The following is a 26,437-nucleotide window of genomic DNA, read 5'->3' on the forward strand; positions in this document are numbered from 1 at the left end:
CGAACAGCGTCCCGCCTCGAACCCGTTCCGTTGTCATCCCTATTTAAATTCTTAAATTATTGAGAACAATGATTAATATTTTCTTTTATTAATAAATTACGAAGTATCTTCTTGATTCCTATTTTGTATGTTTTAAGCATATGAATTTGAAACACGCATTTGCAAGTCATAATACCTTGTTAAACTAATCTATTGGTATGGTGTCTACATTACCGATTGGATTTAGATGTATGGCCTATTCATTTGGCACTTTCTCATTTGTTTCTTTTTATTTTTTATTTATTTTGGCTACAGACTCTATCAAACCATCAACTAGCATTGATAACGAAATGCAGTATTTTTTTATTTTTTTTTTGGAAAGCAATAAAAATATTTTTCGCTTCATTTCACACTCAATGGACAAGTTGCTGATTGCATTGTCGTCGGAATATCATAATAATCAATATGCTGCTTTTAATATATTATAAACTATAATTGGCAAGTACTTTAATGTAATTGAGGCCTTTATATATAGCGAAAATTTTTTTTTCTGTTGTAAATGATAAATTTATAAGTAAATGACAATTATACCCTGTAGCCATATAAATTATTATCATTGTATCTCTAATTCTCCCCCATAAATATAGGGCTTTGATTCTAAATATACACAAGTCTATTGATTTTTGATTTCTATTCTTTCTTCTTCTTTTTTTTTTGTTTTCTCTTTTCATAACACGTTATCGATACGAGAACTTAATTTTTTTAAAGCTTGATTAAGGTAGTGATTTTTTAAGCTGATCACCTATGACCCACTTAAAGCAAAAGACATTTGAATGGTGTTAAATATATTTTTGTTATCTAAAAGGCAATGTTGATTTGGGGTTATTATATTCCCAAAAGTCGAGATCCAATTTAGTGGAATATGTAGATGCATGTTATCTCTCTGACTCAGATAAAGCTAAATCACAAATAGAATGTGTTTACACATGGAGGAATAGCTATATTTATGGAGATCTGGGAAGCAATCCTTGACAGTAACACCCTCAAATCATTCTGAAATTATTGTTATCCATGAAGCAAACCAATAATGTGTATAATTGAGGAACGTGACCATCATATCCAAACATCATGCAAGTTAACTTTAACAAAAGATAATCCAACAATTTTGTATGAAAACAATGCAATTTGTATTGCACAACTCAAAGGATAATATGTCACAGGTGACAGAACAAAACATATTTTTTTCAAAATTCTTTCATATACATGAGTTTCAAAAGAATAGCGACATCGATGTCCAACAAATTCTCTGAAGTTACAATGTGGCCGATTTATTAACAAAAGACTGCTGATATCTATATTCAAGAAATTGGTTCATGAGATTAAAATGTATCGACTTAAAAAATTTCAGTGATCAACATTAGGGGGTAGCTATACTATTTTTCTTTCGTTTAGGTTTTATCACACTAAATTTTTTTAACAAAATTTTAATGAGACAGTATTTATTTTTAATGCTCCAAAAATAATTGTACTCCTCTTCATTCATTTGATTTATTTATTTTTTGTCTCGAAATCAAACAAGGTTTTAGCGAAACAGATATTTTGAAATGTGTCATTTAATGGAAATTATTGTAAATGTTAAATTTATTAGTGAATGACAATTGTATCCTTACAAACCTAAAAATTATTATCGTTGCATCCCCGATTCTTCCCTATAAATATAGGGTTTTGGTCCTTAATAAAATACATACAAATCTATTGACTTTTATTTTCTCTTCTCTCTCTATTTATAACATTTTGAATATATATATTTGTTTTTATAGTGCAAATTAAATTTGACGAGTATCTACTGGGGATTTTCTTTGCCCGTGTAGGCCGGCAGCATATTGAGAAGATCCAAAATTAGTCAATTTTGATTTTTGGTCGTTTATATGATCATGATTCACGTTTGACCCTTTGCTACTGCCCAACTTAATTTGAAAAGAAAAACTACCAATCCATAATTAAATTTTACTATACTGAGTTAATTTTTCCGTTCAAAGTAAAGGTGGATAAAGTTTTATGGATCTTTAAAATTGTTCATTTTAATGGCATGTTTTTTAGGTAAGATGCGACGATAGCAAAGGTAATAAATAATTTACGGCATCTATTTGTATAAAAAACTATATTTTACTGAAGAAGCAAGAAAAAATCTATTCTTGGTGTATCGAGAGTAGGGCCTCTTTGAGTCTCATTATTTTTTAATAATATATTTTGGAACAGTAGATTGATGAAAAATGTGTGGTTAAAAAATTAGAAAATGTTTTAAATTTGAGTGTAATATTATTTTACAGAAGAATGTGTGGTTGAAAATAAGAGAGAGAGAAAAAAAAAATAATAAAAAAAAAAAAAAAAAAAAAAAAAAAAAAAAATATATATATATATATATTGAGGGGCTTAAAGTATATTTTTGAATTGAATTGACCTCCACTACCAAAAATATCGAGGGATCAAAAGCCCTGAAAACAAGAAATGAAGCAAAATCTTACGATTGTGATAGAGTTTTTGGGCCTATAAAAAGTGGAATTTGTGCTTGTGGAAATTATCGAGTAATCAGAGATGAAAAAGAAAACCCGAAATTTTGTGAACAATGCGGAGTCGAATTTGTCGATTCTTGCATACAAGATATCAAATGGGCTACATCAAACTCGCATGCCCAGTAACCCATGTGTAGTATTTAAAACGTCTTCCTAGTTATATTGCGAATCTTTTAGATAAACCTATTAAAGAATTAGAAGGCCTAGTATACTGCGATGTGTGATTTGATCCAAATTCTGATTTTACAGATTTTATATATATATATATATTGAGGGGCTTAAAGTTTATTTTTGAATTGAATTGACCTCCACTACCAAAAATATCGAGGGATCAAAAGCCTTGAAAACAAGAAATGAAGCAAAATCTTACGAAATTCGAAATTAGTAGTACTATGGATATGATTAACAACAAATATTTATCAATTGTCATGTTCAGTTCAATGTGTAATAGCATGAACTTTCAAAGTTTACGGCCTTGATATGATTGAAACTAATGAATTTTCCTTCAAGACTTGGGGAGAGTATAGAGTCAATTGCCTACTTAAATAAAGTGATGATTAACGTATGTTAATTTTTGGCCTTTTTTTATTCAAGTGAGAACCCGACTTCTGTACGCGAAGATTAATCCACTTAAATAAGCATTAACTTTCAACATTGTCATGCTGTATATGAAGTACGAATCTTTGAAAATGACCCATTTACCATACTGACTGAAATTTCATTTGTTCCATGGAAAAAAAATTTTGAAAGCAATTTTACAATTTGGTAATTTTTTTTTTTCACTTCTATATAAGAAAATTATATTGGAAGATGAAATTTTATTCGATAATTGTTAGGCATAAATGGCATTATCACATTGAAAAGAATTGTTACTCGTGTATATCGTCAATATTGAGGATTACTCCTTAAAGGCCCGTTTGGTAGGGATTTTGAGAATTGATTTTTTGACCGTTAAAAGAAAAGTGGGGTCCACATGTGAGAGAAGAAGTCAAAAATTACGGCTTGAATAGTAAAATAACGGTCAAAAAATCAATTTTTTGGGGCAAAAAATCCCTACCAAACGGGGCCTAAATCAGTGTCTTGAAAGCATAAAATGCGATTAACGACGAGGACGAGTTTTTATGACTGTAAAATTAGGACATCTTCAACTCTTGCACGATTTCACAATTTTTCCCCATTTTGCACCAAAAATTTGGTGAAATCCTTCTCCAACCAAACATCATAATTTGCACACAAAATGGTGCAAAATATAGTACACCACTATTTACTTGCGTCATTTTTGTACCAAAGTCTTTTTGCCCTTCTTTCTGAAGTTGAACTAGATTTTTGTAAAGGATATTTGCGTCATTTTTTTTTGTTTTACGACAAATTTTATTATTATTATTATTATTCGTACTATATTTTTTACGTTTATTATATGATATGACTCCGGAGTCGAGCCCGACGAAGGCAAGTGCGAGACGAGACCCGTTGATAGTCGATGGCGGACCAATGACGCGATTAAGGGCAAAGCAAGTGAAACAAGCGATGAGATTGCTCGTTCAAGAAACCATTGATGGAACCATGTTTGGGACTCAAAATGGAGCAACTTCATGTTCGGGTCGAATGCCGAATCAAATTGGATCAATTTAATATCGAAGGGCGAAAACGGAAGAAAATGATAAGCCTATGCGACCGCATAGGCTTATGAGGCTCGCGGTCGCATGCATGCTTACCGAAACTCAAAAGAACCAACTCGTGTGAACTATGCGACCGCATAGAAATAAGCGTCGCGGTCGCATAGGCCAAAAATTATGGCGAATTTTCTATTTTTGGCAATTTTCTATATTTTGTTAGTTTTTTATTCTTTTCCATATTTTGGGGATTATGCTCGACTTTTGCACGATTTTTACCTAGTTTTTAGGTTTAGTATAAATAGGAGTTTTCATTCAATTGTAAAGAACTTTTGACATATTTGATATCGAATTAAAATAAGACGTATTGTCTTATCTTTATCGTTCTTCATTGAACAATTTCGAACTTATCAAGTGTTAAGGTCTTCAAACAACCGGATTCAATTCTTGGATTACGTGATTAAGTGGTCTTTCAAGCGTCGTTCTTGTCGAGTTTTTTGGTTCGACTTTCTTTTGGATTAATCTTAAACTCTTGGATTAATTTGGCTTTCTTGGGTTCGTCAATCTCGTTGTGAGTTTCGTAGTCAACGTTACTACGGGGTTCGCATCAGTTGGTATCAAAGCAAGGTTCCAAATTAATTGAAGATTATATCTTTTCGTTACTTGTTAAGTCTTTTCTTGTTTTCTTCATTCTTCCCAATTTCTATTGTCATTCTTGTCTCGTTAAATTATCGTCAATTTCAATTCATTAAGTTGTTGGTAGTTTAATCGTATTTCTTTACAAGGGAAGTTAAAAAAAAAGTGTACTGTTCATCCGTACAATTAAAAAAATTTGATATTATTATTTCTTGTTTTTTTTACTACCAACACAAAAATTAAATTGGGATATTGCAAACGTTATAGAGTTGCAACACTATGTGAAAATCGAGGACATGTTACATGTCGCAATAAAGGTCGAGAGACAATTGAAGATGAAGGGGACGTCTAGGCAATCGTTGAGTACTTCGAATTCTAATTCAACATGAAAATCGAAGTGGGATGACAACAACAACAACAACCGGGCTGCACCTAGAGGTAAAAGTGATTAGCCAAAGGGTAAGGATAAAAACGCTAGCAAACCAATATCAAAATCGGAGGTACAACCGTCACGCGATTGGGACATCAAATGTTTTAGGTGTTTGGGAACGGGGCATATTGCTTCTCAATGCCCAAACAAACGGCCGATGGTGTTGCGAGATAATGGGGAGAGAGTGAATGATAGTGATGGCGAGTTTGATGACATGCCGGCGTTGGAAGATGTTAGTAAAGAAGAAAAAGTTCAAGGGCCAGTTGGGGAACTACTAGTCACGAGACGAGCTCTTACTACTCTCGTCAAAGCAGATGACTCGGAGTTGCAACGGGAGAACATTTTCCACACTCGGTGCCACGTCAATACGGTATGTAGTGTGATAATTGATAGTGGTAGTTACACTAATGTAGCTAGCGTATCTCTCGTAGAAAAGTTGGGTTTAACATTATTGAAACACCCGAGACCTTATAAATTGCAATAGTTGAATGAGAGTGGGGAGGTGAGGGTGAATCGAAGAGTGTTAATTAATTTGTCAATTGGGAGTTATAAGGATGAATTAGTGTGTGATGTGGTGTCAATGCAAGCAGGGCATATTTTATTGGGGCGACTATGACAATACGATAGGAAAGCCATGCATGATGGGTACAAAAATCGATATAGTTTCATTAAGGATGGAAGGACCATTACTCTTGTGTCATTAACACCGGCGCAAGTCTATGAGGACCAACTAAAATTGAGAAGTGAGGAATAGAGGAGAGTCAAAGAGTTAGAAAAAAGAGAGAAAGTGGTGAATTAGAGAAAATGTTGAGATAGCCACTAGAGAGAAAAAAGTTAGAGCAATCACAAGAGAGAAAAGAAAGGGAGTGTTTCGAAAGAAGAGAGAAAACACGAGCAAATTTCTTTGTAAAAGAGAGTGATTTGAGGAGGGCAGTAGTTGAGAGAAAAGAGATGATCTTGTTCGTTTATAAGGAATCACTCCTTAATTTTGAGGAAACTAACACACCCCTCCCTAATTTGGCTAAGTCTTTGTTGCAGAAATTCGACGATGTATTTTCGAAGGATGCACCAATTGGATTGCCACCTATTCGAGGCATTGAACATCAAATTGACTTCATACCCGGAGCTGTCATTCCAAATCGATTGGCTTATCGAAGTAATTTCGAGGAGACTAAGGAGCTTCAAAGGCAAGTGGAGGAATTAATAAGCAAATGATACGTGAGGGAAAGTATGAGTCCTTGTGCGGTACTGATTTTGCTTGTGCCAAAAAAGGATGGAACATGACGAATGTGCATACATTGTAGGGCTATCAACAACATAACGGTAAAGTATCGTCACCCTATACCTAGGCTAGATGACATGCTTGATGAATTACATGATGCTTGCATATTTTTTAAAATTGATTTAAAAAGCGGGTATCACCAAATTCGTATACGGAAGGGTGATGAATGGAAAACAACTTTTAAAACTAAATATGGTTTATATGAATGGTTGGTTATGCCGTTTGGACTCACAAATGCACCTAGCACTTTTATGCGCTTAATGGATCATGTTTTAGTGTCTTTATAGGAAAATTTGTTGTAGTTTTTTTTGACAACATCTTAATCTATAGCAAAGGCCTAGAAGAGCATTTGGAACATTTAAAACGCGTGTTAATTGTTTTAAGGAAAGAACAACTCTATACTAATCTTAATAAATGCACGTTTTATATGGATAGAGTTATATTTCTTGAATTTGTTGTTAGTACTAATAGGGTAGAAGTAGACAATAAAAATATAAAAGCTATTAGAGATTGGCCGACACCTAAAAGCATAACGGAAATTAAGAGTTTTCATGGTTTGGCTAGTGTTTATAGGTGTTTTGTGAAAAATTTTAGCACTATCACCGCACCACTCACCAAAGTAGTTAAAAAGAGTGTAGGTTTTCATTGGGGTGATGAACAAGAACTTGCATTTAATACTATTAAAGGTAGATTGTGTGAATCATCTGTTTTGGCATTACCTAACTTTAACAAAACATTCGAGATTGAGTGTGATGCATCAAGAATAGGGATTGGAGCAGTTTTAATGCAGGATCGAAAGCCTATTGCATACTTCAGCGAGAAATTGAGTGGAGCTGCTTTAAATTATCCTACATATGACCAAGAGCTTTATGCACTTGTTCGAACTTTGGAGACTTGACAACATTATCTATGGCCGAAAGAGTTCGTAACACACACTGATCTTGAGTCACTAAAGCACTTGCGGAGACAATATAAATTGAACAAGATGCATGCGCGATGGATGGAATTCATTGAGACGTTTCCATACGTCATTCGGTATAAGCAAGGTAAGGAAAATGTGGTGGCGGATGCGTTGTCGCGAAGGTACGTATTGCTAACTACTCTTGATTCTAAGTTACTTGGGTTTGAACATATTAAGGAATTGTATGAAAAAGATGTTGATTTTTCAGATATTTATTTGTCATGTATTAAAGGGACGGTTGATAGATTCTTTAGGCATGAGGGGTATCTATTTCGAAAAAATAGGTTATATGTTCCTAATTGTTCTATTCGGGAGTTGTTAGTAAGGGAAGCACATAGTGGTGGATTGATGGGATACTTTGGAGTTCAAAAGACTTTAGATGTATTGAAGAAGCATTTTTACTGGCCTAAGATGAAAAGTTATGTCGAGCGAATTTGTAGTCGATGCATAGGATGTAAAAGGGCTAAATCTAAGGTTTTACCTCAAAGTTTGTACACACTTTTACCTATACCTAGTGAGCCTTGGGTTGATATCTTGATGGATTTTGTTTTGGGTTTAGCTAGGACTAAGAGAGGTCGGGATTCTATTTCTGTAGTTGTAGATAGGTTCAGCAAAATGGCACATTTTATACCATGTCACAAAACGGACGATGCCACGAACATTGCTGACTTATTTTCTAAAGAGATTGTGAGTTTACATGGGGTTCCTAGAAGCATTGTGTCGGATCGGGATGTCAAATTTTTAAGTCACTTTTGGAGAGTTTTGTGAGAGTAAGTTAGGCACTAAGTTACTATTTTTCACAACTTATCACCCACAAATGGATGGGCAAATCGAGGTAGTGAATAGGACCATGACACAATTGTTGCGCACAGTAATCAATAAAAATTTGAAAAGTTGGGAGAAGTGCCTACCATTTGTTGAGTTTCATACAGTCGAGCTGTTCACTCTACTACGTTATATTCTCCATTTGAAATTGTATATGATTTTAATCCACTAACTCCTTTGGATTTAATTCCTTTATCTGTGAATGAACGTGGTAGTTTAGATGGCAAAAAGAAAGCGGAATTGGTTAAGTCACTCCATGAAAAGGTAAAAGCGCAAATTGAAAACAAAAATAAGTTGGTTGCGTCGCAGGCGAACAAAGGTAGGAAGCGCGTGACATTCGAGCCAGGAGATTGGGTTTGGGTTCACTTTAGGAATGAGCGATTTTCGTAGCAAAGGAAGTCCAAGTTGCAACCGAGGGGCGATGGTCCATTTCAAATTATTGAAAAGGTAAACGATAATGCATACAAGTTGGACCTTCCAGGTGAGTATAGTGTTCCGACTACTTTTAATGTATCTAATCTCTCTCTGTTTGATGCATGTTCAGATTCGAGGACGAATCCTTTTGAAGAGGTAGGAGATGATATAACCCGGGAGTCGAGTCCGACGAAGACAAGTGCGAGACAAGACCCGTTGATAGTCGATGACGGATCAACGATGCGATTAAGGGCAAAGCAAGTAAAACAAGCGATGAGATTGCTCGTCCAATAAACCATTCATGGAACCATGTTAGGGACTCAAAATGGAGCAACTTTCATGTTCGGGTCGAAGGCCGAATCAACTTGGGTCAATTTAATATCGAAGGCCGAAGACGGAGGAAAATGATAAGCCTATGCGACTGCATAGGCTTATGAGGCTCACGGTCGCATGCATGCTTACCAAAACTCAAAAGAGCCAACCCATGTAAACTATGCGATCGCATAGAAATAAGCGTCGCAGTCGCATAGGCCAAAATTTTTGGCGAATTTTCTATTTTTGGCAATTTTTCATATTTTGTTAGTTTTTTATTCTTTTCCATATTTTGGAGATTATGTTCGATTTTTGCCCGATTTTTACCTATTTTTTAGGTTTAGTATAAATAGGAGTTTTCATTGAATTGTAAAGAACTTTTGACATATTTGATATTGAATTAAAGTGAGACGTATTGTCTTCTCTTCATCGTTCTTCATTGAACAATTTCGAACTTATTAAGTGTTAATTTATGGCGTTCAAACAACTAGATTCAATTCTTGGATTGCGTGATCAAGGGGTTTTTCAAGCGTCGTTCTTGTCGGGTTTTTTGATTCGACTTTCTTTTGGATTAATCCTAAACTCTTGGATTAATTTGGCTTTTTTGGGTTCGTCAATCTCGTTGTGCGTTTCGCAGTCAACGTTGTTACGCGGTTCACATCATTATACATTCAATATTTTCTTTAATAAAACATAATTATTTATTTAGTAATTGAAGTCGTAGTAAATTAAATTAAATAAATAAATTTATAGATAAATAAATGGTTGAAAATGAAAAAAATTAAGAAAAAAATTAAATATTTTTCATTTGGTGCAATTTTTGGTGTAATGGATTGGAGATGAATTTCAATTTGATGTAAAATTTGGTGCAAAATGGCTCAAAACTTACCTCAAATTTTGGTACAAGTTTGGAAATGGTCTAAGTTTTGTTGTCTTCAAAAATGAAGTGATTCTCTTCATATATGAAGGAAAAAGCCAAGTGTAGAGATTTTTTTCATAGAATCTTCTTGCTTGACAGCTTTTTGCTATTTTGCTAATTGCCAATGGAAAATGACAACTGTGTATCTGTAAAGAATCTATGAAAGAAATTATATACGCATAGCATAACTCATATAGGAAAGGTATGCAGGTAAAATCACGTAGATCACGTCTTGCTATAATGGTTGTATACCACTTTTTAAATGAATAATTTGTGATTGGTGGATCAGGGCAAAAAAGACAGCAACAATTACCTGGTTCAAAGGCTTACACCCTAGGGTGATGCTGCATGTGCTCTTTTGAAGTAAATAATGTTTTACACCCCTCACATGGCTGCTTGGATCTTCGAATGACTAGGCTCTTGACCTTCTTCCTATACTTTTTAGTATGCATTTTTGTCATTACATATAATTTATTATGCGTGGGCCCCTTCCTGTGAGGGAGTGTAACCCACTATGTACACAAAAAGTGTACAAATAGATTAATCCTACACCCTAACATGTCTCATTTGCCTCCCAATTGATGGGTTGGAAGAGCCATGGGACAAATCCTCTAGCTTTTCATAATTCAGCTTTGGATAGACCTAACCATCCCCTTTAAGTGGTCAAATAGTCCATTTGGCCATGAGTTATCAAAAAAAAAAAAAAAAAAAAAAAAAAAAGCTTAAAACGCAGTTAGATAACAAAATTAATTAATCTACACTTAAGGTTGCATTTAATTTAAGCGCACTTTTTAGAAGATTGATATGTTTTGACATCAATGCAATACCTACTATCATTTGGCACCCTACACAAAATTGCGATACAGATTATGTGTTGAAGAGTACTCCTAGAAAATTTGTATGCATGCATGTAAACTAGATACCAATATTTACTAATTTTGACAAAAATTGATAAAATGTATAATTGAAAAATTGATAAAAGCTGTGAATATTATAAAATGTTGTAATTAAAATTAACTATTAATTTTGACTTTAACTTTTATTAATTTTTTTAGTTAAATCAAATAGGGACATAGTAATGTACTCAAATGACTTTATTAGACTAGGCTAGAGGGAGTATTGAGCCCCATTATTTTCATCAAAACACGTTTATCAACAGTGATTTGACATCATGTCAACCACGCATTCTTCATTAAAATAATATTACATGCAAATTCAGAACTTTTCTTTGTTTTTTAATCATACATTTTTTTTATCGATACACTATTCAAAAATGTATTTTTTGACAAGAATGTGGCTCAAACAAGCAAGGGTTAAGTATACAAGGTTATAATCACTTTCGGAATGAGTTACAATACCTTCGTTTGGCAAATTTATGAATACTTTAAAAAGAGAAATTGTAAGATGAATCGTATGTTCCAAGAAATGTGAGGATAATACAGAATAGTTAAGAATATGTGGTTGGAATTAATGTTTACAGAATATAATGCCCTTATTTGTCATTCTTTAAAAATTTAAATTGCTTGTTAAAATATCATTTTTACCACATATTCACACAATAAAATATTCTACACATAAATCAATAAAACTTTTTTACTTTTTAACCACATATTCTTCAAAAATACTATTCAATAACTCATTATTCCCAAATAAAATCCATCAAACATGCTCTAATTTTGTGTCTAATATAATTAGGAGCTTGTTTGGAAGTGATTTTGAGAATTGATTTTTTGATCGTTAGGAGAAAAGTGGGGTTCACTTGTGAGAGAAGAAGTCAAATATGACGGTTGAAATAGTGAAATAACGGTCAAAAAATTAATTTTTTGGGTGAAAAATCGGGCCCAAATAGGCCCTAGATGAATTGTTTTTTCTTACTTTTAAGTAAATCGTCCATTTTCGTAGTAACTGTTACATAAAATTACTTATTTTCAACTTTTAATCAATAAAAGAGTCGATTATTTAATACTAATATTCTGAACTTATTTAAGCTCAGCCAAACATGGCCGTCGTGTGAACCGTGTGCACCATCATTTCTCTTGGCGGGTAACTGAACGGTCAACGGAAATTAAATAAATATCCATATTTCGTAGATTCTTCTTGGTTGATTAGCCTAAAATTTGAGTCAACTAGACTGCAGCAAAAAGAAAATCCAGTAATTCATTTTCCATGGACACATTCCGTTGTAATTTTCCAAAGTATCCAAAACCCCACCAGTTTTTAACTGGCCTTGTCTTCCATCAATTTCAGTGTGCAAGACTGTGTTTCAGTGTTTGTGTGAATTTGTGATTTGTAATGGGATTATTGAGTTTATCTTTCTTTGGTTTATGGATTCTTGGAATTGTTGCTGCCCAACCAAAAACTGAACCCCGTGAAGGTGTTTTTGTGTCTCTGTCTACAATTATAAATAATTTTATGACTAATTATTTTTGGGCTACTTATAATTGTTTTCTATTGCTTCTTGTTTAGTGGATGCAATTAACAAGATTATTGATCATTGGAATTTAAGAAGCAAATTGAATTTAAGTGTTGATCCCTGCATTCAGAATGCTACTTGGGCTCCTGATACTGCAAACCCAAGAATTGCTTGTGATTGTTCAAATACTGTTTGCCATATTACCCACTTGTCAGTAAATTATCCTTGTTTTATTAAATTCTCCTCTAATAATTTCTTTGGATAAAATATATTTTGATTGTGTATGTTTTAGGAAAATATATGCTTTGGATGTGTCTGGAGAAATTCCTCAAGAACTCTTTGTGCTGACAGAACTTATGGACTTGTGAGTACTTGTAACTCATTAAGCATTTACTTATCTTTCTTATGCCAAATTAATTAATTTGATGGATTACGTGTTATGCTTCAGGAACTTGGGTCAGAATGTAATAAACGGATCCATTCCACCAGATATCAGGCAGTTGTCGAAAATGAAATACTTGTTAGTATCATCAAAACTTTCTCATTATTTAGTATAAAAATATGAAAAAGTGAAATGTAAGTTATGTTCATTGTGGTCTTTTAGAATCAGCATGCTTTAATATTGACTTACTGATATTGCAGGAGTCTTGGCATTAACAACATCACAGGTCTAGTGCCAGTAGAGCTCGGAAATTTAACCGAGTTGCTCTCCTTGTGAGCAATTTTCTAAATTCTAGAATTCCGTTTCCATTGCATATCAAATCTTTCTCGAACAGTTACCCTTATCTTTAGTTCATTTTTTTTTCTTGCTATGCAGAAGTTTAAGCTCAAACAATTTCCAGGGAACCTTGCCCCCACAGCTCGGGAATTTAATCTCCTTAACTCAGCTGTAAGTATCTCGAATATTTTAACTTGAACTTCATTTTTTTGCTTTGAAAGAACATATATGGAGAAAGAAGATACAGGATACACTTGGTCCACCTTTATAAAAAAATTAAAGAAACTGCTAAATAATGCTTCTTTCGGATTTCCTTTGCGTTAAGTGACTCTTATCCTTTCTATTTACTCTGAATTGATATATATCCACTGTTGAAAATTCAGGTACATTGATAGTAGTGGACTGAGTGGACCAATTCCAGCAGAACTCTCGAACTTGAAGTTGCTCCAAATATTGTATTTTTCTTGATTCATATTTATCCATATATATTCGAATAGCTGATGCTCAATTCACGTAAATTAACAAGGATATTGTTTCCATGTTCCAGGTGGGCCTCTGATAATCGTTTTACCGGAAAACTTCCCGAGTTCCTTGGAACTTTTGCAGATCTCAAAGACCTGTATGCATATACTTTCTTTGTTCAATTTCCTTTCTGATACATTTCTAGGTCCTCATGGGATCTTTTGATTTTTCTATTTTTCTTTTCTGGAGAAAATCTCTCAGTAGTTGTTCATTTCTCTTTGGCTGTTTGTTGCTAATAGGAGACTCCAAGGAACTTCTCTCGAGGGCCCAATTCCAAGCAGCTATGGTGCACTAACCAAACTGGAAGACTTGTAAGGATTTGTAGTAGTTTGTGTATTTATTCATGGCTGCAGCATGAAGAACTCCATTGATCAGATTTAAATAACCTAAAATGGGCTTCAAGTAGAGAGACTACACAAAAGTTTCAACTTAATGATCAAATGCCAATAATATTATTTTAAATGCATAGACAAATTGAGTTGCTTGAAGAACTTCAAAAATGCCTTCTGAATTTGGCTCCAGCCAGTGGGCTTTTATAATATTCAGGCTTATCGTGTAGGGTATTCTTATCTGGTCATACAATGATAACATTATGTTGTATATGTACCTCCTACTCTTTGGTCACATTTAGTGCACTTTATTAGATCGGATAAAAAATTTAGCATAAATTATATTGAATATTGCTATAAAAAGGGTATTATGGTGGATAAAGGTGTATAATATTCTTTAAATTTCCATTTCAAAGAATGTCTTTTCTCCAGCCTCCTTTTTCTGTTATACGATTGATAATGCAAATGACTATCTTTTGAAAAATTAAAGAATACTGTCTACCTTAATCCACCATAATACCATCTACCTAGTACGATCCATTATAATTTTAAACTCAATTCTATATATGGCCTAATATGGAGCATTAAACATTGCCATTGTGTATAATATAAATTTGCTCCCACTGTTTTATTTTGTCTATTCTTTACACACACACGTGACCAATTCATTAGATATCTTCTTTTTACTACATCCCATTAAAGTTTATGACATTCACAATTTTTTTCGTTTTTCCTTTCATTTAGGAGAATTGGAGATCTCACTGGAGATGATTCTTCTCTTGCTTTCTTAGAGAATTTGACAAGTTTGTACATATTGTAAGATACTGGATGACTAGATCTACAAACAACTCCTTTTTCGAGGATCTGTTCGTTTATTGTTGAGTTACCTTTTGGAATTTTTCTTTTAACTACTGTTTACAGATCATTGAGAAACTGTCGAATTGCTGGCACACTTCCAGAACAACTTAGCACTTTGCCTAACTTGAAAATAATGTAAGTTGATTTAATGGAAGATAGCATAGACGTTCTCATAATTTTTCTCTTTCTTCCGTTTTTTAAAATTCAATTTGATTTATCATTTCTTGTTTCTCGGAGCTAATTTACAGCTCCACAGTCACCAGCTTTTAGTTAGCTCCGACTTGAATTAACTTTAAGTCACTCAATGCAATAGGTTACACATGTTGTTAACTTGAATTTTCTCTTCTGCTGAAATGATTTCGCTGTTAAAGGGACTTGAGCTTCAACAAGTTGACTGGTCCAATACCAACGTCGTTCAAAAAATTTTCTTCGTTACAATACTTGTAAGTGGTGCCATCCGTTCTCACTTCATAACAATCTTCTTCATTGTAAATCACTCACTAACCTTGTCCTAGTCAAGAAATATGCATAAATTTGCATATCTAACTTTCAGTCTTGTGAAAATGCCGTGATTCACTTATAAACTGTAATTTACGATAGACAGTAATGTTTAATGAATTTTTTACCTCCAGTTAAGAGGTCATATTTTCAATTAATAACCTAGTGATTTTTCATGAAGATGCTTCACATTGGCTGAGTTTTAGCTATGACATCAGACCAGAATGTCAATATGAAGGATTTTATGTATCTGTCATGTTTTGAGATTTGGAACTTTACTGATCAAAATCATTGAAACTTCTTATGCTTATATTTTTGCATGTATACTCTGATCCAGTCTTTCAATGTGGCTTGATCATTGCCTCTCTGGTTTTGTCTGCATTTCAGATATCTTGGAAGCAATAATCTGAATGGGGATTTGACTCCAGATGTTATAAGTTCAAAACTTATTGCCTTGTAAGCCCCGAACTTTTAATTGGTTTGAATAGACCCCCTATGTCCTTCCACGTTCTTCTTCTCTTGAACATATTTGGAAACAAAAAAAGGAACTCCTATTTGTAGTATCTTTTTTACTTAATGGAAAAGCATAATATTTGAAAGGGTAACAGATTCTAAACCTTGAATAATGTTAACTGTGATGGGGATTTTCGAAATATTGGCGTTTTAGCATCCATAAGGTATGTGAATTTGAATCTAATCAAAATGAACAATACTTATTTAAAAATAATACTTCCAGAGAAAATCATTGATATCAGTGTTCCCGTAAGAGGCTTGATTTACTGAGTCCCCTCTAAAAGTACTTTAAGTTAGAAAGCCATTAAAGAGAGCAATTTGCAGAAGTCCCTTGCTATAATTTTATTGCCTTCTATAAAAAAAAGGTACTTTATACAACCGTGAGAAAATCAGCAGCAAGGGTATTTTTTCTTTTTTTTTTTTGGTAGCATTAGGGGTAGTGTAGCTAAATACATAAGTGAAACAATATGTTATATGTCTTTCTTTATGGATTCTTGTCTTCTTAAATGAGAAACTCGAGAATTTTATGAAGCCATCACAGAATTCTGCTCAATGCTTTCTCCCTCTTTTAGATATTAGCTAGCCTTTTGCCTAATTTACATGCACTTGCCTGACATAAAATCTAAATTTTTGCAGAGATGTATCTTTCAATTCTCTCTCTGGAAATTTACTGCTACATCGGAAGGATCTATCCACGCAAGTTCAATCCTTTTTTGCGAGATTTGTAATGACTTGAATATTTATCAATTAGGAGCATTTCATGAGCTAAATTTCTCTTGCTTGCTTGCAGGAATGTTGTTGGAACTTCCATTAATGACAATAATTTGAGTAATGGGTAAGTCGTCTCTAATATCAGGCAACCGAGTTAACTATGAAGTAGAGTCTTTCTAGACTTAAAATCCTCTATAGACACTTCAACGTGTTCTTTACGCATGATCTCATTCTAGAAACTTTTATGGCTGAAATTAACTGAAATAAAAATTGAATTCCTTGAACAATAATTATATCATATCAATAAGATTAATAAACTTACAATTATTATGTAGTAATTTAGCTACTTTCATTTTATTTCATTCTTATCAGTGATCTCTTCATATAAGACTTCTTAGGGATGCGTTTTATTCTTGTATCATGCCATAACCAGCTGCTTAACTGTTTTGTTTACCCCACATTAAATGCTTCTTCAATTGTTTATATGCTTCTTCAAAATGGATCCAGAAATGATGTAATTAAAACTAAACCTTCAGGAAGGCTTCTTCCATGTTACAGTGTCTTCAAGGAAATACAAAGTGCAGTACCAAATTTCCATCCAGTAAGTACACAATTTTTTTGCAGCCAATAAATTGGGAACATTTTTTCTTCGCTTTTTAATTTTCCTTTAATGTAAGGAACAATTTGTTTGCCTATGATGTGGGGTGATTGATGAAAATGGTGTCATTTCTTGTTGACATTGGATGTTTACTATCTCAAACCATAGTTAGTATGTACTTGGTTACATAATGTCATCAATAATGCCATCGATTTTTTTTTTAGTTTTCTGCAAGTGTAGAACTTCTGTTGCAAAATTTGGTAAAGTAAGGTTGTTTAGGTTCAACCTCAGTTCCACTTTGAAGTTTTCTTAGATAATTTTTTTATTCTCAACTTATGCTAGAAAATTATAGCTTCTCACTTCGAAAATGACATTTGATATGGCAGCTTTTTTCGTTTAAAAGGTTTAACATTGAAATTCAGGTGTGTGGAAAAGAGAGGAGAAACTTGAGTTATCTTCAAGCTGATTGTTGGAAATTATGTAACTTTATGTTAATTTTTATGTAGCTTCATTTTCTGTCAACTGTGGAGGCAAAAAACTATCGTCTGCAGATGGCATCCAATATGATAATGATTCTGAACTGCTCGGTGCTGCATCACTGTACTCGAGTTCTAACAGTCAGTGGTCCCTTAGCAGCATGGGAGTTTACATTTCCAACCCGAATGGACCTAGATATATCACGCAGACGGATTCTCAAATCACAAACACATTGGATTCTGAACTGTATAAAACAGCTAGAATAGCACCGAGCTCATTAAGGTACTACGGCCTTGGATTGGACAGTGGGAAGTATGAAGTTAAGCTTCACTTTGCTGAGATACAAATGGATGATTCACATTCTTGGAAAGGTCTAGGGCGACGTGTATTTGATGTTTACATTCAGGTAGACGACTTATTTGTAAACAGATAAACAAAAACTACACTCAAGCACTTCAATTCTATGCAGCCACTTCTAATTCCTTTCCAAACTTATTACTTACATTTTCTTCAACTAATGCAGGGCGAAAAAGTTCTCGAAGATTTCAATATCATAAATGTAGCTGGTGGATCTAAGAAAGCCTTGATCAAGTCATTTGAGGCAAATGTGACAAATACGGTTATGGACATTCATTTCTACTGGGCTGGAAAAGGCACTTGCTGCATTCCATTCCAAAGCACATTTGGTCCTTTAGTGTCAGCTATTCATGTTACACAAGGTTTAAAAATCATTGCTGTTTTCTTCGTCCGCTCCTTCATTTTTATGGAAATTAGTAACAAGTTTGTCCAATGATGAAATCTTTCAAGTCTCTGTTAAATCGTCACGTGATCCTCACATGTTCAACTTTATGAAGTTAGATTTTGTTTTTCAATTTCAGTTATTGCTCACGATTTTAAAGTGAGGCATGTTTTCACATGGGACACGGGGGACGACAATTTAATGAAGATTTGAAGAGTTTCCGATATTTGGGGTTGATTGTGTTTGTCTTTTCAAAATTTTGCAGTGTCTAATCTTGATGGTTCATCCAACTCCAAGAGCAACAAGAAAAGAGTGGGGAGAATTCTAGGAATTACAATTGGATGTGCAGCTGGGTTACTCATTATATCCTCCATTTTCTACCTGTGGCGAGCAAAGAAAGAGCCAAAGCACACGCTAGTTCATACCGACTCTCCAACGAAAGGTTGAACATCTTACGATGTATATAAGTTGCTATATTTTCCTTTTAAGTGCTCACTTACTCTGTCAAAAAGACTTAATTCAGGTGGCAAAGCTTTAGGGAATTTAGTAGTGTAATTTGGCAACTTGTGATGATGATGTACATCACTGTATTTTCTTAAGTTAATACTGTTTGAAGATGTATTATGTTTGCCTGTCACTGGATCAAGCATTTCCTTTCCATGGCTGTTGAAAACAGAGTTCTTCGTATGAAATATTAATGATATATATGTCTCTTTAGTCTTTTCATTTGTTTTAGTATATTTTCTTGAATTTGACAAAAATATTTTCGAATATAAAAAGGCAGTTATTGGGTAGCAAAATCACACAATGCAAATTAATTGCTCTCTGCTTAGAGTAGCAGAGCATCTCCAAGAGACTTTCAAATTTTAAATAATATAATCTATAATTTAAATAATATTTTATAAATTCAGAAAGTAAAAACTTTTAAGTACTCAATCGATTCTTTATATTTAAAAACTATTTAATTTTACCGTTCCTAAAAAATTATTCAACCCATTAATTTTTTTACAAAATGGGGCAAACAGAGGCTTAAAGAACACTTCATTAGAATCCACTTTAACTTATTCTAATGTAATAATTTATCCATATTCATTTAAAAAAAAAAAAAAAAAAAAAAAAAAAAAAGGATTTTTTCAATGATGGCAAAACTAAAAGTAGAGAGGCAAAAGTACGGGTTTGTCCCGTCTTTTGCTTATATAAATTTATATAATTACGTACAAGATTAACAAAAATTACAAAAACACCCTCCCAAATCTAAAACTTAGAAAACGATGTTCTTCGCTATTCTCATCAACGGGTGAACTGAACCGGGCGCAAATTTCCGAGCAAACAAGAACGGATCATGTCTTTTTATCAGAGACGAATTTGAGCCGTACGATTCATCATCACCGTATCTAGGCGTGTGCTTACGGAGGGCTCTGATCAACTCTAGGCCCACCTCGTTAGACTTGTACATCCGGGGGTGACCCCCATAGCTGCCATTCCAGTCCACGTGCGTGAGGGTGCAGGGAATAATACCCCGCGAGTCCACCATGTTGAGCAGCGTAGGGAAATAATGCTCTTCAGGGTAACACGTGGAGGCTTCTAGACAAGGTAGCTTGAATTTCGACCACAACCTTCGGTCACGCACAGATATCCTCGCATGCTTACGCTTTATCACCCAAAATTGGGACCCAATTCGGAAATCGTCAAACCTCACTTCAGGAATCATAACGCTTTCTCCACGCGCCGCCCATCTATCGTACGCGCCGACCTCATTTTTGAGAATTTCTATAAAGCTCTTTCTTGACTTGACTAAAGTTCTATACGTGAAATTGAAGGAACGTAAGGGAATGCAAGCTGGAGAAAGCAGGGCAAACATGTAATTTGACTTATCGTGCAGAAGAGCGTGGGCAAGGAGCCGGCGGGCAGCGGAAATGAGGGTTGGGGAGTGGCGGCGCGTGGGCTTGGATTGGATAACTCGGTGGCGGAACACGCCGGTGAACGGTGGCGTGTAGTTGAAACTGGGGTCTGCGTGCACGTAAATGTTGTACAGATTCTTGGGTTTGTTGTTGAAGAAGAGTTCCCAGAGAGGTGCAAAGGGAAGTGGGGTGTTAGTCAAGAACAGAAACGCTATTTTCTTGATTGGCTTCTTCGGATTCGGGTTGACCCGGGAAGCAAGTTGGAACAATGAATAATCATCATCTTCACTACCTTCATTATTAATTACATGCAAAGGTGGTTGCCCTTGGCTGGACGGTGGTCCTGGTGGTGGTGAAACGGTGGTGGTGTTCTTGATTTGGGGTTTTAGTGGGGTTTCGGTTTTTCTTGGAAACCTGGGCAGTAGATTTCTTGTGGTCATGTTCTTAGTACTGAAAGCGACAATAGTAGTACTGGGAAAGGGAGAAGTGGTGGCGCCATCAGTTGGGACGGTGGTGATGGTGGTGGTGGAGGAAGGAGTGGTCAAAGTAAAGACTATGGCAAGAGGTAAACAAAGAAGAAGAGCACAGAGGAGCGAAATCGGGGTAGGTGACAGCATGATGTCTTCTGGTCAGCCGCCAAATTGGTGGCGCGGGGCGGTGGAAAGTCGTATTGATGTAACTAGTATGTGGGGAACAGGAGGAGGGTCTTATTGATGGACAAAATTGAAATTTGAAATTAATTAATTAATTAATTATGAATATCTGAGTAAAGTGACGATGAGCATCTTGATTATGATTTATGCAGCAAACCAAAATTAGTGGTGAAGATAACTACTGTACATATTTATATAGTAATTGTGGATCCAGTACAGCACAGCATATCTTGAAATTCTGCAATCTATTTTTGCCCAAAAGCATGAAAATCAGAGGCATTTTGGGGAGTATAGTGAAAATATACGTGATTAGTGGTAAATTAATTAAACATAGTTCATGTTTGGGGGTTTACACGTGGCTTACATGCAGGGAAGGTGGCTGCATTTATGGTGCGTAGTTCACAAGCGGAGTCCCCATAGATTATGGCCAACTCTCGTGCCTGCGTGTGTTGTGTGTTATGTGTGATGGTTGGGGTGGTCTGGTTTAAGGGTATGGGGATCAAACATGTGATGGTTGCAACAAAGGCATGTTTTAAGCCTATCAAATATACTTAAGGTAAAAATTTTGAGAGATTATGATAAGAACTTGTGAATTCATTAAAAGATTGTTTGGCATGGTTTTTGAGAAGTTAAAAAGGGTTTTTAAGATTCAAAAATTACTTTTGGATCTGTTTGATTAGTTTTATGAAAGTATTTTTGGAGAAAGCTGATCTAATGTGACTATTTAAAAGCATTTCTAGATAGGAAGTTCTTTAAAAAAAAATAATTTCCAAACAAAAATTTAAAATAACTTCCTCCAAAAGTAAAAGCAAAAATCCTACTAAACTGGCCCTTAATATGTGATCAAAGTTATGTTAAAAACAGTAACCGTGCGTTTGATTGCAAACATAGAATTTGCATTAAAAAAAATCTAGATGATTCAATTGCCTAGAACTTATTTTTATGAAAATTAGTAATTAAATGTACTTGATTGATTTAGTTTTCAATTTAAAAATATTATACTTGTTCATTTTTATTGGTAGGTAGATGAGAGAGAAAGAGAGAGCGAATTCACGTGATCCAAAGTTGGAAAATATTTTCGACGGAAAAATTTGTCAATCAAACACCTCAGAAGTAAGAATTTGGATGAAAAATGACATTTTTCCATAGAAAATAAAACCAATCAAACACACTCTAACTAAATTTATAAATAATTTGTAAATTAACAACCAAACAGAGGCTAATAGAATTGGAGCAAACCATTGCTCATAAAGGGTTGCAGATGTTAGAGATAAAGATTAAAGAATAACTTATTTTTTTAAGTGTCTGAAGTTTATATTATATAGAAGTCGTGTACCTCAATTCTCCAAACCTCTTGGTTTAATTTGTCCGGTTTGATTTCCATTATTTTCAAAATATATTTTTCTCTCCCTTATTTTCAATTATATATTTTTCAATAAAATAATATTACACGTAAATTTATAATTTTTTTTCTTCTTTTTTAACTACACATTTTCCATCAAATCACTGTTACAAAATGCATTTTTGACAAATAATGGGAATCAAATAGGCTTATTTCAACAGCACGTGGTAAATCATTGTTATTTTTGGAAATGAATGTAGCTTAGTCGTCCCTTCAAACCCTAATGTCATTTAGGGCTTGTTAGCTTAATTCTTTAATTTATTTAGTAAAATCAACAATTTCCTTGTTGAGCCCATTTTTGCCTTAACACTCTTGATTTGGTTGACTTGCAATCGATTTGTCTCCCGTTTTAGCTCATCTCTGGCTAATGAGAATAATTTCATTTGTACAAAAAACTGTGTCACAGAATTCTACCAAAAAATCTCACATGTGTGGGACTCGTGTTGTGATAAAAAATGTCAAAAAATCCCTCCACTTATCTCCTATTATGTCTATTTTGTATGACTTCTATGTGCAATGTTTCTTTACACAGCAAGCTCCAACTAATAATGTTTACGAACAGCTCAATCAATCAAATCACAGGTGCCAACTTGAACCATCAGCCTCTGGCTCACAACATCCATAGGTGTCCAAACCAATTTTGTGGCCATCATTTTGCAGAAAAGAAAATGGGTGGAATAGTATTTTTTTGAAAAATAAGTGGGTGAAAAATAAGGAATTTTTTTTATTTACGTGTAATATTATTTTGTAGAAGATTGTATGATTGAAAACAGGAAATAAAAAAATGAAATGTAATGGAAAAAAAAAAAAATGTAATAGAATGAAAATTAATGGGGTCAAACGAGGGCTTAATGTCATTTCAGTTGAAAAAATGGATATAAAAACATCTTTCACGAAATGACAATATTAACCAAAATTCATTAACTTTTTTAGTGGTCTAAAAAAAGTAAGGCTAATTATATTATCACTACAAAGTTTAATTACTACATCACATTATAATTACACCATAATTAAAATATATTTTTAATAAATATACCATAATAAATTTACAATTATACTCCTAATTCAATAAAAATAAAAAAATTGAAAAAGATCATAATATAATATTGTGGTGTACTTATCACTAATATTAATCCTCATTTTCTCAATATTTCCCATAATTTATTTAATAGCAATTGAAAATAGAAGATCGGTGAAGAACACCATGCCATAATTAATTGAATGTTTGTTACAAATAATTAATATATATGAAACGATCTTTTAAAGTTATCAGTAATTTGTTTGTGTTACCGTTTTCATTCGAAATATAAATATTTAGGGTGTATTTGATTACATTTATTTTCCATGAAAAATATCAGTTCTCCATCTAAATTCCTACTTGGAGTATTTGATTGCTATTTTTTTTCCATAAAAAACACTTTCCAACTTTTGAGAATATGCCTAATTTTCCTTGTTTTTAAGGAAAATATTTTCTTTGGGTGGAGGTGGTTTTTATTTTCCACAAAAGATGGAAAACATTTTTTTTAGGTGATATTTTCCATGTCAATCAAACACTCTTTTAATGTATTCGCAATTTCATTTTTTTAATCTTGGAAGTTTATTTTGAAAACACTTTTAAGTGAAAATTAAGAAATTTTATCGACAACAACATTATAATTTCATGGATAAATATGTTTTAATAATTCATTGGACACATTTCAAACCCAACTTGAGGAAGCATTTATGACATATTTTTTGATAAACTGGACATGTTTCATAATTGAATTATTAGACATACATTTAATATTCGATTTATTCATACTTGGCCAATAGTAAAGTATTGTGTATAATCGTATCTATTGAACTTGTCATCATTTTCCTAACATTTAGGACAAACAAATTGAATTATGACAAGTTATAAAAAATTAAACTTATTACGATCCTATAAAAAATGCAATATAACAATAAAAATTTCGTGTTGATTAAGAACAACTTTTGAAATTATATATTCTCCATAGACAAAAATCCATGAATACTGAGCACCTACATATACACAAATTCATTTAAGGTTTATCTATATACATGCAAATTTGTAATTCATGATAATGAGTGGTGCAACCTGTATATGTCCCACATGATGAATGAACGCAATTCATGAAACTATGGTTAGTATATATACGCATAAATTAATAAACTCATTTAACAATTAAAGACAATAATCTTACATATTTGTTTTTAAATCATAACAAATCTGTTTAACTTAAAATTAAAAAAAAATTCAAATTCTTAATTTTCTCATTTGAAAAATAAATTGAAAAAATAAATTAATTTATCGTGAGGGAAAAGATTATTTTGTCATCGTGGAAGAAGGCAAAAGCCATCAGAAAAACTATGAACAACGAGATGTTGAGGAAAAAGAAAGAACGATATTAGACTTTATATTTGTGGTGTAACAATAATTTATTTAATTAAAAAATATATTAAATTTTTTAATTATGTAATTTTATTTAAGGATATTTTAGTGAATAAAAATTTTATGGTGCACTTAGTAAAATTTGGAGTGGTGATATAATTACCCAAAATGTCAAATTTTAAGCTTTTTGCTTAAGCATAAGAAAAAAATGAAGCATTTTTAACATTGTTTTTCAGTCAATCAAAAAGGGTAGTCAAGTAATTTCATAAAAATAAGTGCCAACAGGGCATTAACCCATAACATAGCGTCCGTTACCCAATTGCACAAGAAGCTTTCGTCCCCACTTTCTTCCACTTGCTCTCACACATCCTGCTGTTTATTCATGAATCAGTTCATCGTCGATTGATCAAATCAGAAAGATAATCAGTTATAATCAGAGATTTTGATCTCCCTTTTTGTTTTATTCTGTTAATTTTGTGTTCATATGCAGATTTTCTATTTTTAATTTAAATATGGGTTTCAAAAGATGATTTTTCTGAGTTAGGTGTCGTTATTAGCATCATCATTTAATGCAGTGGTGGTGAAGATCTGTTCCCTCTTGGATTTCTTATTTACTTGCAGTTGCATGCATGGGGTCAGTGCTCTCTCTCTCTCTCTCGTGTTACTGTTTATTTCATTTTTCACAGGAGGAGATGCACAGGGTACAACACTACAACTTGTAAAGCATGGCTTATTGTTGTATTTATATTTCATAAGCAATTCTCAGTATCTAGTGAAAGGACAATTGGGCAAAAAGTTTGGGAATCATTGGTTTGTGTTGTTTTCTTTTTGATTGAACGAAATTTATTTTCTTTTTTCTTTAAGGGAAGTGATTAGATTGTTAAAAAAGTAACAAACTTCAATTCCTCTCTTTTGCTGTGTGTGAAAGGTTAGAAAAGGGAATAATATAAAATTATAGAAGAGATAAATTCCATTTTGATGTGAGACAACATAAGGAATAAAAGTTTGTTACTTTAATGGTAAATTGGTTCTTTGCCTTTGGTTTTTGGCAAGTTGGCAACCCATTATTTAATTAATAATTTGTTTGTGTACTTTAGCTTTGTTCCTTTTTGAGGGCTGGAATCTTAGTTTTTCTTCTCCATTAAGCAAGTAGTTGTAATGTGCGTAAGCTGCAAATTTTGATGGCTCTCTCGCTTTATTAATCATGCTTTGCTTGCTGTTGTGAGTAATTTGTTGGAGTGGCACTCATAGTCCTCATCTAATTTTATGGCTTAGCTGTGGTATCAAAAGAAATTTGTCAAAAGGGGGAAAAATGTAGAAAAATTGTTAAGGTATGCATAATAAATGGTGCTTAGCAACGAAAATGGAGGCCTGTTTTGAAGGCGTGTCTTTATCTTCTTTATTCCGATGCTTTGGAAAGTATTTTCTAGCTCTTGTTCAGTTGATGATGGAAAGGTTGAAGGATAAATGCAGAACTCTTTTCAGTGTAAGAGGTCATAATGAGTTTAGAACTTTTTACTCGGTCATAATGAGTTTAGAACTTTTTACTCGCTTGACTTCTTTTCAGTTGCAGAAATTTTAGTGCTTTGTCTGCTATTTCTGCAGGATGAGGTGTTTTCCTTTGCCTTTTGTGCTGTATGGTCAATAGCTTCACACATTAACTGTCTGTTTATTGGCTTCAGATTCTTTATGGAAATCTGTCTTATATTCGACAATATGCCATTTTATTGTAATCCAATTTGAGGTATACATACATATCTCTGTGCTAG

General features: G+C 33.5%; 3 protein-coding genes across 10 annotated transcripts in view; 2 read left to right on the top strand and 1 right to left on the bottom strand.

The window, feature by feature from the left end:
* The first annotated feature begins 12,047 nt into the window (after nucleotides 1-12,047).
* LOC111393923 (probable LRR receptor-like serine/threonine-protein kinase At1g56140) lies at nucleotides 12,048-19,031 on the top strand. The gene is made up of 19 exons (XM_023019698.1): nucleotides 12,048-12,318; nucleotides 12,411-12,567; nucleotides 12,650-12,721; nucleotides 12,806-12,877; nucleotides 13,000-13,071; nucleotides 13,175-13,246; nucleotides 13,459-13,530; nucleotides 13,623-13,694; nucleotides 13,837-13,908; nucleotides 14,671-14,742; nucleotides 14,848-14,919; nucleotides 15,156-15,227; nucleotides 15,670-15,738; nucleotides 16,432-16,491; nucleotides 16,586-16,630; nucleotides 17,043-17,107; nucleotides 17,611-17,987; nucleotides 18,105-18,300; nucleotides 18,586-19,031. Exons 1-19 carry the CDS (start codon nucleotides 12,237-12,239, stop codon nucleotides 18,765-18,767), a joined length of 1,953 nt encoding a protein of 650 aa, XP_022875466.1. The 5' UTR covers nucleotides 12,048-12,236; the 3' UTR covers nucleotides 18,768-19,031.
* Nucleotides 19,032-19,469: 438 nt separating this feature from the next.
* Nucleotides 19,470-21,022, bottom strand: LOC111393924. Its single transcript, XM_023019699.1, has one exon. It carries the CDS (start codon nucleotides 20,836-20,838, stop codon nucleotides 19,582-19,584), a length of 1,257 nt encoding a protein of 418 aa, XP_022875467.1. The 5' UTR covers nucleotides 20,839-21,022; the 3' UTR covers nucleotides 19,470-19,581.
* A 3,966-nt stretch (nucleotides 21,023-24,988) lies between these two features.
* LOC111393925 overlaps nucleotides 24,989-26,437 on the top strand; it is a 4,786-nt gene continuing 3,337 nt past the window's right edge. For 2 of the 8 annotated variants that reach the window (XR_002702515.1, XM_023019704.1), the window contains exons 1-2: nucleotides 25,309-26,154; nucleotides 26,274-26,279. Coding sequence is in view for 7 of the 8 variants with exons in the window: in XM_023019704.1 (XP_022875472.1) it covers nucleotides 26,002-26,154; nucleotides 26,274-26,279 (159 nt within the window). In the remaining variant the exon portion in view is untranslated. The other 6 variants (XM_023019706.1, XM_023019707.1, XM_023019705.1 and 3 more) reach the window with 5 other exon arrangements.

This window comes from Olea europaea, chromosome 4 (assembly GCF_002742605.1).
Source record: "Olea europaea var. sylvestris chromosome 4, O_europaea_v1, whole genome shotgun sequence".
NCBI lineage: Eukaryota > Viridiplantae > Streptophyta > Magnoliopsida > Lamiales > Oleaceae > Olea > Olea europaea.

Excerpts from the sequence above, each read along its gene's own strand:
- LOC111393923 (XM_023019698.1), top strand. The coding sequence starts at position 12,237 with ATGGGATTATTGAGTTTATCTTTCTTTGGTTTATGGATTCTTGGAATT. Across the intron at positions 15,228-15,669 it reads TTTTCTTCGTTACAATACTT|ATATCTTGGAAGCAATAATC; the intron begins GTAAGTGGTGCC and ends TCTGCATTTCAG. Across the intron at positions 17,108-17,610 it reads CAGTACCAAATTTCCATCCA|CTTCATTTTCTGTCAACTGT; the intron begins GTAAGTACACAA and ends ATTTTTATGTAG.
- LOC111393924 (XM_023019699.1), bottom strand. The coding sequence starts at position 20,838 with ATGCTGTCACCTACCCCGATTTCGCTCCTCTGTGCTCTTCTTCTTTGT.